This window comes from Episyrphus balteatus, chromosome 1, assembly GCF_945859705.1.
Source record: "Episyrphus balteatus chromosome 1, idEpiBalt1.1, whole genome shotgun sequence".
In the NCBI taxonomy this organism is placed as follows: Eukaryota; Metazoa; Arthropoda; class Insecta; order Diptera; family Syrphidae; genus Episyrphus; species Episyrphus balteatus.
The window spans coordinates 158925789-158943798 of record NC_079134.1 but is presented as its reverse complement, the minus strand read 5'-3'; the positions used below and the strand labels follow the sequence as shown (position 1 = coordinate 158943798).

General features: G+C 31.0%; 1 protein-coding gene across 2 annotated transcripts in view; it reads right to left on the bottom strand.

The window, feature by feature from the left end:
* The window catches only part of LOC129921328 (protein FAM91A1), a 31489-nt gene extending 14810 nt beyond the window's left edge, over positions 1-16679 (bottom strand). Inside the window, exons 1-7 of one of the 2 annotated variants that reach the window (XM_056003128.1) lie at positions 16410-16679; positions 6423-6507; positions 6144-6353; positions 5898-6085; positions 5733-5833; positions 4836-5670; positions 4646-4773 (exon numbers count right to left, since the gene is read on the bottom strand). In XM_056003128.1, coding sequence (XP_055859103.1) covers positions 4646-4773; positions 4836-5670; positions 5733-5833; positions 5898-6085; positions 6144-6353; positions 6423-6507; positions 16410-16493 — 1631 coding nt within the window. In that variant the 5' untranslated portion in view covers positions 16494-16679. Of the gene's footprint in view, positions 1-4645; positions 4774-4835; positions 5671-5732; positions 5834-5897; positions 6086-6143; positions 6354-6422; positions 6508-6600; positions 6724-16409 lie in introns of those variants that run through there. The other variant, XM_056003129.1, reaches the window with a different exon arrangement.
* Positions 16680-18010: the final 1331 nt, after the last annotated feature.

The window sequence follows — 18010 nt, the reverse complement described above, 5'->3', positions numbered from 1 at the left end:
TGACATAAGTTTGCAGATAAAGCCAAGAATTACTCTTGCCAATTGCTATTTTCTCTCTCAAAGAACCAAGGAGACCCTCTACAAGACCTTACTGGCTGAATACAATAGTGTAGCTGTGGCTGTAGCTTATAGTACTGTCAAAATTTTACTGAGGGAAAACCCTACAAAAGTTGGCGGCAGCTGAGCAAAAAGTTGAGAATTTTTCAACTTGCGCTACAAGCTACAACCCCAACTACACCATTGTATCACAGTCATGCTGTATGGGACGGAGATGAAACAAATTAGATGAATTTCAAATGTAAATGACTGATCAATTATGAATTTATCACATAAATATGTGATAATTTGAATTCAATCGATATAATATGTACTTAATCAAACACATATTCAGTTAAGAATTCACAATGATAACAGATTGTTTGCAATTAGAAACACCTAATTAAATATGGTGAATATACCTTATATTTAATTAGCGAATTTCTTAAGAAAATTGAAAAAAAAAACAAAAAATCATTCGTATTTCGTTAAAAAAAATTTTATAATTGGTCTCATAATTTTATGAGTCGATATACGAAGATACATTATCTACAATCTTTTTGGGAATAAATGTTAAAGTTTTTAAGTTTAATTTTAGTTTTGTTTTATAAAGGAACGTATGCCTCAATAATTACGAACAAGTTCGTTCGACTCAGTCGTCTATTTAATTATTTTCAATAAATAATTATGTCAATATAAATATGTACAAAATGTTTTAGGTTTGATTTCGTTGATTTTTTTTATTAAATATTTATATTTCGCCAAAATGTTTCTTTAACCTAGTTCAGTTATTCAGGTGTGTGAATTTAACGGCTGTTTCAACACTCGTCATATCAAGTTAATTGAAATTTATTCAAGAAATTAGCCTTGGCTAAAAATTTATGTTGATTTTGTGGGGAAAGTAAAGCCAACTGCTAAAAAAAATTAAAACACAAGGTGTTGATTGGCGCCATCGGATTTGTAGCCACTTATTTTAATATTCATGTTTCAATACACATATATTTGATTTGTTCACTTATGATGCCGTGGGTAATTCACAAGTATTGAGTATAAATATTTGACGTCATCGAGAGAAAGGCAAACAATTTATTTAAATATTTTATTTTTCCATGACGTGTGTAGGTCACATGTAGAACGAAACGGGAATAAAAAAAAAAAAAAAAACAAATAAGAGATCTGTTGCCAAAGTTAAATAAATGAAAGAGTAAATAGAGTGGAACAGCAATTTATAATAGTGCTCTACGGCGAATCCAATCAGGTTTTAAAGTCCATTCGATAAATAGGCAACGGTCAAACTACGACTAAAATTCAATAACTAATAAAAGACAGTTAAAGTAATGCAGATGAATTGATAAATTGAGGCTTTACAATAGTTGTTAGTTACATCCAAATCAATTTATCACCTACCACGTCCGATTTTTTAAACCTCTGTACTTATTTCTTTTGGGGTATATAAGTTAGAGTGTGAATTTTCATCAAAAAATAATTACACATTCGATGATGATTTTTTAGCAAACATTGAAAGATTCATTGACCAAGCACCGTACAAAACAAATGAAAGTGTTTGAAAATTTTCTTAATAGTTATGAATCTAGCCTAATTTACTATTCTACAGGGTGTCCCAAAAGTAATGGATCAAACGAAATATGCTGATAGGCCTATATAAGGGCTCTCAGAATTTGGTAACTTGTTCATCCCAAATCCTTACGGTTTTCGATTTAATGCAATTCTTCTGAAATTTCGAAAAATCCCTACTTTGCAACAGTATATTGCTACTTGCGCCCACTATTGATTTTTGTTTTTTTAAAATTCTTTTACAAAAACATTGTCAAATAATTAGGAACAATTTATTAATCAAAAAAATTTTTATTTCATACGCCATTTCGATGCAAATTAACTAACAGTTTAAAGTTTTATAAAAAATCAATTTCTAACTTTTTTTTTCAGAGCAACACCGCAAGAAAAATTTGTACGGTGTGTGGATGGTTTATTATTTTTAAAAGTTTCCCTGTTATTGCAGTTTTCAAAAAAGTATAAAAGTTTCCAAAGTTGCAGTTATATCGCAAAATATTACAATTTGAATTCAACAAAACAGGGTTTTTCAGAGCAAAAATACAAACAAAAATAGAGGCTTTTGTACAAAGAAAAATAAACAAATAACAGTTCGAGAAAATGTGTTTATTTTTGGTTGTTTTTTGTTCTGAAAAACCCTGTTTTGTTGAATTCAAATTGTAATATTTTGCGATATAACTGCAACTTTGGAAACTTTTATACTTTTTTGAAAACTGCAATAACAGGGCAACTTTTTAAAATAATAAACAATCCACACACCATACAATTTTTTTTTTGCGGTGTTGCTATCAAAAAAAAGTTAGAAAGTGATTTTTTATAAAACTTGAAACTGTTAGTTAATTTGCAGCGAAATGGAGTATGGAATACAAAATATTTTGATTAATAAATTGTTCCTAATTATTTGGCAATGTTTTTGTAAAAGAATTTTAAAAAACAAAAATCAATGGTGGGCGCAGGAAGCAATATACTGTTGCAAAGTAGGGATTTTTCGAAATTTCACAAGAATTGCATTAAATCGAAAACCGTAAGGACTTGGGATGAAAAAGTTACCAAATTCTGAGAGCCCTTAATAAGGCCTATCAGCATATTTCGTTTGATCCATTACTTTTGGGACACCCTGTATATGAAGTTTTTTTAAGCTTCAACGTACTATACCCAAAAGACATGCATACACATTGTCGTTATTAGGAATACTCGAAAAGAAACTGGAAAATAGCTGACCGAACTATTCCAAACATGTACAAGTTTTCGGGAGGCGAATGTGCTAAATACCGACTTCTTCAAACTAGTTCTGGCAATATCTTGTAAAGATAAATTCGAATTTGTATGCAAGTTGACATTAGAGTTTTTCACATGCATTACAAGTAAAAATATGTCCAACCGTCACGCAGGGTTTTTAACTGTTGATAACTGGGATTACTAGGATGTAGACAGTCTTTCTACCACGGAGTAATTACAAGGCGGAGATTCAGCGAAAAAATACTAAAGGAAATTGATGATTCTTAGCAAAAGTCATATTTAGCGGCTCCTTATAGTTCAAAGTAAGGGAGAGACAGAAACCAAAAGGGAAATTGTGTAGCAAATAAATGATCCCCAAACCATCAAAAATTGCGAATGAAATTCAAAATGTTTTACGGCCACTTTAATAAAATTTCATTCGCGAACCAGGGGAGTAAGTCTTATTCGCAAAGACACACTTTATATAAATCAGATGTTTTAAAACCAACTATCAATTTTGATCATGAAGACATTAATTTGCTGAAGTGATGAACTATTTTGGCTGATTTATTTCCCATTTTGTTCTTTATAAATCCCGGTTCACTGAGACCCGACCGACTCACTGTAACAATTATCCAGTTTTGACTATTGCCATTGTAGAAATGTTGCCATTGCAGAAATTTCTTTAAATGCAATCTTACTGTACGATAAGATATTAGTACTTTTATTAAAAAATTCATATGTACAAAACTGCTAGTTCTTCCACCTCCAAAGTGGTGATATAACAGTTAGAACGGAATGTTATAATAATTTAACAAACTGCCAGTATGCAACAATAGTTGGATAAATTCATCAAAATCCATTAGGAAAACAAGACGGAGTTTTTTAACTGTAAAAGTATTATACTGAACTCCCAAATGGACCTGATTGCTAGCCAAAAACAATGCCAAGTATATCGAAATCAACTTTAACGAGCTTCTTATATTCAACCCACATTTTTGTTCGGTCCTAAGAAAAGCCAACTATGCCTTCCAACGCCTTCATCTTTTGTTGAAGAGAAAAAGCAGAATAAGCCAGTCAACAAAAGAACTGATCTATGTGGTCCTTATATTGCTTTTTGCCAAAATTCACCGTGGAATAGCCATCAATTAGTTTTAAATAGCGAAAAAAAATTCTCTAATTTTTGCGAATTTTTATTGCAACTGCCTAGTCTCCCGGCACAATCCGGAAAACCCCACATGAAAATTTCACGTTGAATCCGGGCGTCAAATAAAAATCGAAACAAATTAGGAAACATTTTTTTCAGTATTTCCAACGTAATGGATCCAACTACATGTCCTAAATAAGGACCACCCTAATGTATGTACATACATAGCTTGTCCAACTAGTCATCGAATATATTTTGTAGTACACCATCTCGCATGAAGGAGCAAGAAATAATTAAAAAAAAACCCTTAGAATCAGCAATAAACTTTTCTTCAAACGAAAGCGACTCTAACGAAGCAAAAATCATGACGTTGGATAAGCACCTACTGCAATCAGCAAAGAAAATTATCTAAAGTATCGTCAATCACCCCAATTACCTAAAGAGAATGATAAAAATCCAATAACAAAATTTACATAATTCCAATGGACAAATACGCAGTCTGTATTCTATTGCGTTTAAATAACCTTTAAGTTCTAGATCTTGAGAGGAAATACGAATAGCCTGACTAATAAGTTAAGATAATCTTATCTGCATCTCTACATCTAAACGGATATTTTCTCCATTCATAGGGGAAAAAAAAAAAACAATTAACAAAATAAAAAATGAACTTACTTGTATTTCTTTTCCAAAAGTCGATCTCTAGTTTTATGATCCAAACTTTCCAAACATTCTAAACGTAGCAGATCCAGTCCGCCAGGAAGTATATTTCTCAAAGCGATTATAGTTGATCTCAAAATAATCTACAAGACAGAATACATTTCTTATTTCATTTCGAATGGATATTTAAAATATAAATTCTTACAGCATGAGCAAAATATCTGCTAACATCACCTTCTCCTTCTGCATCGAGTAAAGATACTTTCTCCAACTCAGCTAAAAATGTATCCATACTCTCATCACACAACTTGCCCACCTCAAACATAGTTACTGCATGATTTTTCAATCCCGGTGATAAATTACCCATCATCAAAAATGCCGTTAATGTCGAATCGAACAAAAATCCAACACGTTTTCCACTCTTCGGACTAGGACTCTCTTTCGCAGCAGATTTATTTGCAATAGCATCACTCACATCTTCCAATTCCGAGCTCAATTCATTCTCTGAACTACCTTTGTCAGGTGTTCGTTTTGTTTCTTGTACCGGCGAAGGTGTCGGTACGTTGGGAAATGAAAAATCACTATTATTCTCATCCGAAACATATTCAATGGAATTATTGTCTTTTTGTTGTTTTGGACTATTTTCTTGGGTTATCAGACCTGTTCCTTCTTCATTGATCAAAAGAGAATGATAATTAAGTGGGGTTACTTGTGGACGATCATCCTGGTGGGTTTCACGATTATTCTTATCCCAACTTGCATGATAAACTGCTGTGAAACTATCATCGAGTGGATCCTTTCTTTTAGCAAATCCTAAACGACAGAAAAGTGATACTGCTTGTTTGACAGTATCCAAGTCAATTTGGAGCATGTTTGATAATTCCGACATGGTCATGTGTTCATCGGTACTGACAAAGATTTTGTAAAGAAGATTTTCAAAATAATCGCCACTAACGCGATTCATTACAAAGTTACGAAGTGGTGGAATGCATATTCGATCTTCTCCACTTATTGGAACATCCAAATAGATAAGACCTTTTCTATAAGATCATATAGTTTTTACCAAAATGTTTTTAGATTGATAAATTGATATATTACAAACCTATAAAGACTATGAATGACAGCATAATCACACTTTCCAGCTGTTTGAGAGCCAAAATCAATCAAATCGTCAATAAGACTTCTCTCAGCATCGTTTACATACTGAAATTTTATTTGAAACATTTTTGATTAAAAGAAAATCAAAGAAGACCCTTAAGTATCTTACCCTAATATCACTTTCTAAAACATAGCCAACTTCAACTTTCCACCATGGTTCAATATTAATTCTGACTGGGAATTTGGGCAAAAATGTCATCGGATTGGGTTTGCTAAAAAGCAACTTGGACGTATTTGTTTTGAGATCGCTGATTAATGCCAAATATTCATTGCGACCAATGCCAAGAACCCTTAGACCTAGGAAAAAGAATCATAATATTATTACCAGGCCCTGAGAATAAGGGGATTTACTTACAATCTGCAGCAGTAAAATTTGGCAAAGTATCATAACTTTTATCATTTTTAACCAAAGTACTGATAACATCCAAATAATAATTGAATGGTGTTACTCGTAATCCTTTAGTTATTATGTCAGCCAAATGATATGGAAATAGGCAAAGACAATTGACACTTTTTTGCACAAGTAATTCATAGTAGCGTTGTTCATTGCGAAATACTTTTCGAGCTAGAAACAAAAAAAAAAATATGAAAATTTAAGATCATAGAATAGAAATGGATAATTTGGAATATTTACCTAAATTTCCTCGATGTCGAAGTTGATTTTTTAAACTGTAGTTGAAAACGTAACGTTCATAGTCCTTTTGGTTGTTATGTAGGATCTGCAAGGGAAAACAAATACAATTTAACAAAGAAAAATCACTTAATTAATATCACATAATAAATTTAATTTAAATATTTTTGAATCAAGTTACCATTTGTCTATTTGTTTGAGAACGTCTTGAAAATATAAAAAAGAAATACATTTTTACTGAATTAGGGATTGAAGTGGCAAAGCCACTAGACTACTTCTGCAGTTTTTCCCTAACTGAATGTTATCAATGGACGAGCTGTATGATCACCATATTTAAGCATAATCATGGCTAGACTACAATCAATATAATCTCTAAGTGAAAATAAAATTTAAATCATAAATGACCAGCAAATTGCTTTATTAATTGACTAAACTTTCACCCTCAAATAATATGTTTTGTAAATATGACAAAAATAGACTTTTTTGTGCTAAATGAGAATTTTGTTTTGCGATCTTTAATCTCTAATTTTATAAATTTGTTAAATGACTCTGAAAACATTATGAAATGATTTGAAAGAATGTTGTTTTTGTTTTGTAAATTAACGCAATTTCGATAACAAACAAATTTTTAAAAAATCGAACACACTTAAAATTGTATATCTGTTCAAAGAAATGGTTCGAACTGTACATAGAGAAACAGAAAGGTTGGTAGGAATTTTATGTTCCAAAATTTAGTGGTTGATAGTTAAATGACGTTTTATAAAACTAATTATGTACATTTTTGTACAGTTTTGGACTTCTATACCATCGTACTATTTGTTTGATTATTTTCAAAGGAAGCCAATACTTTTTTAGATCAAGTTTTTATGAATTACTTGCGAAGTTATGAAAAGAAACTAGCTACTTGATAAAAAGGCTCTCATTCATATTTGAAGTGATTTGCAGCAGTTTTTTAACACCCACAAATGTCAGGTTTAAGGCTTTTCAAACTAATGCGTTCTTTGAAGATATCATATTGTATGAGTGTCCATACAGAAACGTTTCTTATCGGTGTCGCTGCAAAACCGTCGCTTTGTTTAAAGTAAGGCAGCGTGTAAAAGAAATTTACTATAAAAGAATTAGAAATTACGTCTTTATCATTTGGTTCATATTCAGCAGATCCTCACTTTTTTTACCCTACCGATTCAGGAGATATTTTTTACATGAACGAACAACGTCTTGATTTTATTTTATTGACATTCAAGTTACATAGTTTCCCGAAATAAAGAGAATCAGCTCAGTCATTTTTGGGAGCGGGTAACAATTCTGATTTCAATATATCTTTTTAAGTTTGTTATCTTTCATAAATCATAAAAACTGTCGATGATATTTAAGGGTTCAACAAACTGCTCGTTTATTTATGAAGAAGACTTAGTAAAAAAATTCAAGTTTTTAATTTTCCTCTTTTGTTTTATTATACGAGTAGCAGTAGTAAAAAATGATATGCAAATGTTTATAACACATTTTGTTTACTAGCCAAATAAATACGTGTACACAATTGTTAAAAAGTTTCTCGAATGTGTTTACAAAAAATTGTTATAAAAATATTCAAATTCTTCGTAATCTTTTTATTCCTCTGTGTTTTATTTGTAAATTGACTTTTATATTAAGTTTAAATGATGGAAGTCATCAACTACTGCCTTCTTTTAGTATTGGAATTCATTTTGTGCGATATGTTTTGAATTTGAAATTAATTCAAAAAAATTTACATGAAGATACTGTTTATAATAGACGTGTTTTTTCTAATACTCAGTAGCTACTCATTTTTGATTTTATTCGCAAAACAATAATACAAATTACACAAGTAAGGCCCAATTTATTCACTCTCCATTATATTAAAAGTCTCCATTAAAAATTAAAAAACTGTCAAATCGCATACAAATTTTAAAATTTCCCCTTTTTAATGACGGTTTTAAATTTAATGGAGAGTGAATAAATTGAGCCTAAGTATTTGTTTTTATTGTTTTTCGAATAAAATAAAAAAATGAGTAGCTACTGAGTTGTAGAAAAAACACGCCTAATATAAAAATAAATAAAATGGAAAAACCAACTATTACACCGAAGAGTAGTAAAACTGGTTATTTCCCCGTTGCTTACGAATATATATTTAGTTGCAGCACTCAGAATCATAACAATTATAACAAATAATCTTATATATAAAAATGAGTTCGTTAAGTGTGTGTGGCCGATAAACTCGCGTTTGGCTGGTCCGATTTTGGTAATTTTTGTTTTGTTTGAAAGGTATTAATATGTAGATGGTTTGTATAAAAAAAATAATACCTTTTCTCCCATCTTCACATAGCTGTCAATTTGTACGAGTGAAGAAACACTCTAGCTTTTTAAAAAGTTTAACTAAGCTTAATTTAAAAAAAAAAATTATTATTGTTTATAGTCTGATTTTGAATATTGTGATGCCTGTCAAGGTTTGAATTTGCTTGAAGCAGAAACTCATTGGGATCCAACGCTTTCTGGTGCATTGATTGCTCTAATCTAATCAAAAAAGGATAACGTGATATTCTTAACTTTAGGGCAAGGACCCAGTCTAGCATAGATATAGAAGCTTCGAGCCTCGAGCCTCGACCCCGGATAATTACCAGACCGGTCCAATACTTATTTTTTTGTACCGAGGAATAACGTGGCATGCGCTTAACTTTATGGCAAGGATCGCAACTTGCATAAACATAGAAGCTCTGATCCTCTGGACAGTACGTAATGTTCTAAGATTTGGAGTAGTTTTTTTTTGTATAAGACCAGACAAGCAGTACGATATTCAAATAAAAAAAACATCATCTGATAATTCTCTGCCACCGGGTACAAAGGGGTTAAGTCGTAAATGATAGTTTGCAAAAAAAAAATGCGATTGAAGTTGAGGTATGAAAATCGATGAATTTTTGAGCATTGATTGCTCTAATCTATTTTAATAGGAAAGAGTTGCTCTAAATTTATGTTTTTAAAACCAAATAAAAGAGAAAAAAGAGATTATTCTTATTTCATCTAAACCCGAAAATGCAATTTTTTGACTTGACCCCTTTGTACCCGGCGGCAAAGAATTAGTGCTGTTTTGCTATTTCAAGGAAAGGCTCCAGACCAACACAAAAATGAGCTTGGGAACGTTTTGATTCTACGATTTCAGAATAGGCTCGAGGCTCGAAGCTTCTATATCTATGCAAGACTGGGTCCTTACATAAAGTTAAGAATGTCACGTCATTCCTTGAAATACAAATTTAAGTATTGCACGGGTCTGATAATTCTCCCGGCATGAATTCCATAGGAAACGTCTTTTGGAGCTTATCCTTTTTTGTACGTTATTTTGTATCAAAAAGGATGAATTCTTTGACTTTTTTTAAGGCAATCCTTATCAACATGATAAGCGCAGGTAAATGGGACAGAAAAAAAGTTTAAGACATTTAGACAAAAACTTTAAAAATTCAGCAGCATGAACCAAAAAATTTTATTTTTTTGCTTGGGACTAATAATATGGCAAGGCTTTTTGATACACACCATTTTTTGTTTTTCCATCTTTGATATATGTAAATATAGCATATGGTTTTCTAACTCGCTAACAGCCAACATATATGTAGTTGACAATGAGAAAAAACAGGATTCTCTAAATTAATACCACATATTTTTAAAGATAGACCTTATTTATGGTTATAGCAAATGCCAATGTTACAGAAAATTGAAGACGCTTAAATTCAAATGGGAAATCTGACAGAATCATTGGACCTTGAGAAATCAACACATCTTCCCCTTTGAATTTTCCACAAAAAATGGTAGCTTCAATTAGCCATTAACTTCTTCAAGACAAGTCTTGTACATTGCATTATAATGGGCGCTACTACTTTCCGCGCTAAATGATGTGGCGGCAGTCCTGGTATATCCAATGAATTCAAAAACTTCGTTTGGTAATTTAATACAATGCTTTCATTTGTGATAGGGTCAACCGATTTGTTCGCGAAAAAAATGTGTGTTTATATCGTTAAAAATTGTTGCATTGATTTCAGAAACATTTTTATTTGTACCAGCCATTATTGCACGTTACTAAGCCAAGCATGATTTTTGTAATTTGTCTTTATACATGGAAATACACTTTGAATCAATTCATTTTTTGAATTTACATTACAGTTAAAATTGCTTTGAAGTGTAATTCGGCCTTCAGAATCAAGTGCCATTATTCCATTAACAATGCCCAATATCTGCTTAGATTACAATAAATTGGTTAATGTTCATTACAATAAACAAGTTTTTTTTTCGGTTTAAATTTATTTTCAAATAGGTTCTATTTTTTTAAAAGTGCACTCAGCGAAGCGGGTGGGGTTAGCTAGTCTTATATATAAAAATGAGTTCGTTTAGTGTGTGTGGCCGATAAACTCGCGTTTGGCTGGTCCGATTTTGGTAGTTTTTGTTTTGTTTTAAAGGTTTTTATATGTAGATGGTTTGTATCAAAAAAAATAATACCTTTTCGCGCATCCTTACATAGCTGTCAATTTGAACGAGTAAAAAAACACTCTCGCTTTTTAAAAATTTTAACTAAGCTTAATTTGTAAGTCTTTCAAAATAATAATAATTTTGAGTGAAACAAATAATTATTCGTCTTGTGACATTGAATCCACATATGGACTGCACAAATAAAATGTATATTCAGTCTCTGATCTTCATTGAGGACACGTGTTTGATTATTGCGAGCAAAGCATTGGCACAGTTAGGATTGGTTGTTCCAAATCGTGCAGAACAAGATGTTCTTGATCAGAAATACTACGCGAAAGGCAATACAATTACGTTGAATAAATTAAAAATATTTGTGCAAACCATTGTGCCGAAGTTAAACGATCAACAAAAGTATGTAAGGTGTCATCAATCAGAGTTATGGTTTGTATCTATTGTATATATTTCTCCTGTGCCTTTGTTTGTGACCCTACTCCTAAACGACTAGACAGATTTTTCTGAAATTTTGTGTGAAATGTATGTATGTGAAAAGGTCCATCCGAAACAAGTTTTGTTTTATAATTGGACCCGGTAGGTGGCGCTGCTGTCAATTTATAGGCAAATTCCAAATTTGGGGTCGAATAACAGATTTTTGTGAAATTTTGTGTATGTGATAAGGTCTATCCTTTACAGGTTTTGTTTTACAATTTGATCCGGTAGGTGGCGCTGTTTTCAAGTTATATGCAAATTCCATAGTTGGGGTCGAATGACTGGACAGATTTTTGTGAAATTTTGTGTTATGACAAGGTTCATTCGAGACAAGTTTTGTTGCATGATGGACCCAGTAGTTTGGAACTGTTGTCAAGTTTTAAGAAAATTGCATATTTTGAATGAACGACTGGACAGTCGTTAGTGGCGCTGTTGTCATGTTCTAGGAAATTGCATATTTTGAACGAACGACTGGACAGATTTTTATGAAATTTTTTGTGTCTGATTCATTCAAAACATGTTTTTTTTTCATAAATTGGACCCGGTAGGTGGCACTGTTGCCGAAGAATGTATAGACAAATTTCATATTTGGAGTCCGAAAGACTTGACAGATTTTTGTGAAAGTTCGTTTGTGTGATAAGGTCCATCCATGTTTTGTAAATTATAATTGTATGCGGTAGGTGACGCTGTTGTCAAATTATGGGCAAATATTCCATATTTGGAGTTCGAAAGACTTGACGCTGTTGTCAAGTTATAGTTAAATTCCATATTTGGAGTCCGAACGGCTGTATAGAGTTTTATGTAATTTTTTGCGTTTGATAAGGTTCATTCGAGACAGGGTTTGTTTTATAGTTGGACCTGCGCTGCTGTAAAGTTATGAGCAAATTAAATATTTGGGGTTCAAAGAGCTCATATTCAAGGCTAATAAAAACAAACATGATTTAACTCTTTAAAATGTTATTTCCTTAATTAAAATTGTTAACCACTAAGCTATCTCACAGTTGAAAATTGGTATGATAGACTGAAACTTAAAATTTGTTTAAATTGTTTCAACTACCAATTTATTAATACAATTTCCGCATTAATTTAAAATGATTTAATCTTTTTAAGAAAATATTTTAATATTTAGATGTATGCATAGACGGGACCTTTTCATTTTAAGTCGGGTTTTGTACAATTTACAAAAAAAGATCGCTACTTTTTGAAATTCCTAAATAGCCAAAAACATATCAAATTTTAGTAGCGATTCCAAGTGATTAAATGGATTTCGAGACACATAAGAATTTATTTTTAAAAACATTTTTTTACTATTTGACGCAAAAAACCCGTGCCAATAACAAAAAAAAAACAGTGGCATGCATACAACATACATATCGCCTGGAAAGCAAAATTATTGTAACTCCATAGGATCTGTTAAGAACATAGCACCATTTTGCTTTCCGCTGAAGATTTATGTTGTTATATCTTAATAATAATATTAATGAAACTTCGTACACATTCCAATTAAAAGTATAATAGCTGTCAAACAAATGGTTTGCTTTTTTTAATACTTTATACAATTTAATGTTTGTGCTCCATATATCAAGTTGTGGCCCGATTTTTTTTTATATTGGAAAAGTTTAACACATTACAAAGCCAAAAATTGGAAATAAATGCTAGAAAAATGCGGTACGAAGTCCGCCGGGTCAGCTAGTTATAATATAAAACATGATAAATTCAAATTGATTCTACTCAACAAAACAAACAAGACACAACTTAACGTGTGGATTTTTTAAATTATGTATTTGTGGTAGAAGTAATTATTGATTGTTATAAATAAAATAAATCTGCATTGATACAGTAGTAAAATTCTTCTTAACGAGACAATTCATTCGAATTTGAAAACATTATTTTGAATTAATTATTATGAATAAATAAAGAAGAAAAAAAAAACAAAAACCATTTTTATCACAGGGAAGGAATGAAAGTAATTTTGTAAATTAAGGACAAAATTGGAGAGATGTTGAAAAGGTATTATTTATATAAAACCTACCAAAAATTATGAAAAACTATCTTCAATCATAAGGATTTCTCGGAAGTATGCTACTTAAATGTTTTTAAGTAGACAAGTTGTAGTAATATACATCAAAGGGACATCTTTTATATTCAGACTAATTATGAAATTCGTATCGTTTTAAAATATTGCACAAATATTAAACTTAGCTCAAAAAAATTCTTTAAACTTCATTATTTTTTGTGAATACAAAAATGATTGCATGATTTCACTTATGAGGTTTTTGATTCTGATCATGAAAATAAAGTACTTTTAATAGCAATTTCCTGGGTACAAGAAACAAGAGTGACTGTTGTAATATTTCTCTTGGATGATCTTGGTTCCGATCATAAAAATATTTCTGACGTAGTTGAAAATCGCTCAAACTCGCTGAACATTAACTTGAGATACGGAGCTTCTGTATTACAATAGTTTTAATATGCGTATATCGCAGCTACAAGAAGTGCAAATGGATGAACTTATTAAAAATGATAACTTCTTTGCAAAGAGCAAAAAAAAGCGTCTCTTTGTGTGTGCCTCCGTGATAAAAGGATTAAAAACATCAAGTTGATTTCTGATCACGTCCCAACAGACGAAAGAAATTACCCAAAATTTTCAGGGTATTATAGGTCAAAATTATCCTTGGCAATAAACATTTAGATCGTTAAGGAGGGAATTTTTGATTCCACGGCCTGATCGAGTTTGCGCCGGTGCACAATGTGATCACAGCAACCACTTGACTCCTAAACCCCATTAATTTTTAATAATAATTATACGAATTAACGGCTTTCATATCAAAAAATGTATCTAAAATATTGGTCTTGCTGCAATCGCCGTTTAATATTGCTCTAGTGTTTCGTATCAAATCATTACCTCCTAGACAAGGACATGGCTCTCTTCATTTGGGCTGCAGCATCTTCTGTCAAGTACTTTTTATTACTTTTGAGTGCATTCAAGCACCTTCATTCTATAGAAGAAAAGGACTTGAATCCAACCAGGAGCACTTAACAGTAGATACTGGAGTCGAAAAGAATACATCTAAAGCCTAGTGCGAATATCGAGCAAAAATTTAGGTCTCCTACAAATTTTTTTTAAAAATCTTACGTCGTCTAAATTTCGAATGGAAGGTTACATTTAGCTCGATCTGCATTCTAACCTAAATGATGGAATATTGTGAAGATATTTTCAAAATTTCGTATTGCAACAAACTATCAAATTTATTTGCTGATCGAGCGTGTTATTTAATCCTTATAAAACTGCCAACAGAATTGACATCACTGATGTTGTGATCAATGATCTCAGGATTGCAAATTTGTAAATTTCAAAATCGTACCTGATCCCTTTTTTGAGTTACAGGCATTTTACATACATATATACACGCGGGAGGGCATTTGGGAAAAAAATTTTAAATAAAATCAAAAGCACATTATAATGTCCTATACCTTTTTGAAAAGCTAAAATATACTCCTTGAATTTGATGTTTATATGAAGTTGATTGAGTAAATAGTTTTTGAGAAATTTAATTTTAAAGTTATTGTTTTAGAAAAAAATAACCACCGTGTTGGAGTTAAGGACAAAGGCTATAAATTCATGTTCAATTCCTGAAAAAAACAAATTATGAAAGGCAGTAGAAAACGGAGCACAAAATTCAATCGGATTGTAATGGCAAGGGGAGTACAATATCAAGTGTATTTTTCAAAATTCTTGTCAAAATATTAAACGATTTACTTAAGACTACAATGCTACAATAGAAACCCACAATGACAGGCATAGAAATAAAGTAGTAGGTACACATGCAGTCATTATCGAACATTTAGGAATAAACTTTTTCTAGCGACCTTTTTTTCAGTGTATCCGGTTAACAGAAAAAGTTAAACTTTTTAAAATCATAAAATGCATCATCGGGCAGGCAAAGCATCTGTTTGCTCAATTGTTTTTTTTTTTTTTTTTTTTTTTTCAAAATAAGTTTACAGACATTTAAAAAAAAAAAAAAAAAAAAAACAGTAGCAAATTCAAATAAAAACATTCCAAACCATTTATGTGTGTGAATTAAGTTATTCTCATCAACTTATCTGTATTTTTAGTTCAAATTTACTTTTCTTATCTTTTTATATAAATATTGTTCGCTGATAATAATGAGTGTATTAGGCATTCCCAACAAAATACTACACAATTAAAAAGTAAGTATAAACTTATTGAAATATGGTAATGTATTGGAAATTCTACAAGATAAAAAAAAACCTTTTCCTCATGAATATTTTTCCAAGAATTAATGATTATTTAATTGCACAGACAGAAATGAAAACAACTATGATCCCCATCGATGTAATTAGTTTTTATTTATTTTTAACCTTTTAGGGGGCACATCCGAATGCGGTTTCAAGTTCTTAAGAAAGTAAAAGTAAAGTGAGTTTTTTGAACTTGTTTTTAGAGCAGTTAGCATGTCGCAGGCGCAAGCATTATAAACTAAAAAGTAATCTTCTTCCCCACTAACTACTCCATTGACAGACAAGTCTTGATTTTTTTATTGAGATTAGAAGAAACAAATTGAAACAAAATCTTCAACTAAGAGTATAAGGTTTCAATCAACAACAACCAAAAACACCTAGCGAAGGTTAATGTAAAAAGTACCCACAACAACTCTAGACTAAAATCTTTGCTCTAATAAATAAATTGTGTTCTCTTATTTGAAGGCCACCTACACAATTTCAGTTCAACAAAAGTCGTGTGTTTTTATAAACAAATAGAATTAGAAAAAAACATCGAACATTCTACGAGTCAAAGAATCGACAAAAAAAACTAGCATATTTTTTTATCGTTGACAACACGAAAACACTTTAATGGGGTATTCAGGTGTTATTAAAGTTAATGGCTAGATTTCTAGAATAACCATGAAACGGTAATTTTATATAGACCAAACATTTCTTTTATAATTTTATAATATTTCTACTTATCTTATAATAAGAATTAATCTAATTATTGATGATTTTAATTGTTTTTCATACCTGTTTTAGATGCACTGGCAGATTTTGCCAATTGATGTTATTGCGAACACAATTTTCAATTTCTGCATTTATTTTTCCACTCATTTTTGTGTTGCAGTAAGTTGATAGTAATTTAAATGAGACTTTAAATTTTGCAGTGGTTTTTTTTTAATACTATTCTGAAATAATAGTATTTTCTACATTGTTTTGAGATTTATTTTTTATTTTGCAAATGCAACAAAAAATCTTTCTTGAATTCTATTCCGTGAGTGTAGCAAAATGAAAATATTTTGACACCTGTCTGGACAGGAGGCGGAGTTTTGGCAGAAGTGGAATGATATGGAAATGAAATGAATGAAATCATTCAGACCTAGTGGGCAATGAAGGTGTTCAGTGAATGAATGAAAGAATACAACACTTAAAAGTTTAAATTTTAATAAAAATCTTCATAGTTGCACAAAACACTATTAAATATTTATTGCTTCGTTAAATTTTAAAATGGCATTTATCGGTTGCACCAACCAATTTTAGTTTTAAAACCGCAATAAACAAGCCAATAAACTAAAATACCATTTTCTTCCAGATAAATTTTAAAAGCGAGTTTTAACGAAAAATATGACTTTTGACCAGTGTTGCCAGGACCGGCTATTTATAGCCAAACCGGCTCCTTCAAGTTTTCTCTGGCTCCTTCAAATTCTGATTTCCGATTTATCAAAATTTGGCTCCTTAAGTTTTCAATTTGGCGATTTTCGGCTCCTTCAAAATTAAAAACTTTTATAATAAAAGTACTTGATTATTATGATCACGCCTTAAAAGTCTTCGAAGTAGAATCTGACCTGACACGTCTTGCTGAAAAGTGCAATTGTGAATGTACCTATGTACTTCCATTTTCATTCATATATGAGGCGTTCAGAATTATAATGGGTGAAGTCCACTTCTCTTTAGGTTGGATGTTTTAAGGTCTTAAAAATTAAGGGTTTCGTTTTAAGTCAAATAAAATAAAAGAAAGAAATTTTGGAGATATCGATCTGTGAAACATTTATTTCAAAAGTTCCTTCAGTTTCTGAGAAAAAGCTTGGGCTTGACCCATTATTGTTCTGAACGCCTCATATTTTGTTTCCACTTTTCCACAATGTAGGTATATTTGTTTTGTTATTTATTACTAAAATAAAAATTAAAGAATCTAACTTGAAGTCTGATAAATTTAATACCGAGTTTTATTTATTTTTTTTTTAATTTTTTGTTTGTGTTATCATATGTATGTATATCTAAGTTAATTTGAAGTTGGAAAAAATGATAAAAAAAAAAATTTAAAAAATGGTACAAAATACATTAATATGAGTTTTATGAACAATTTTTGAAATTGGCGATTTTTGGCTCCAAGATTTCTAAAATTCGGCTCCTTGCCTCTAAAATTCTCTGGCAACACTGCTTTTGACAGGAAATTGGAAAGTGACGATTATAAAAATTATTCGATTATTTCCAACTCAATAAAAAAAATATTACAGAATTTTAGATTGGTCATATGGTCATCCTCATTTCTGAAGATGATTTATTTGAGGAAATATAACAACACGGCCAAGAGTTGTTCTTCGAGTTCACAGGAATTCTAGGACTTGGAT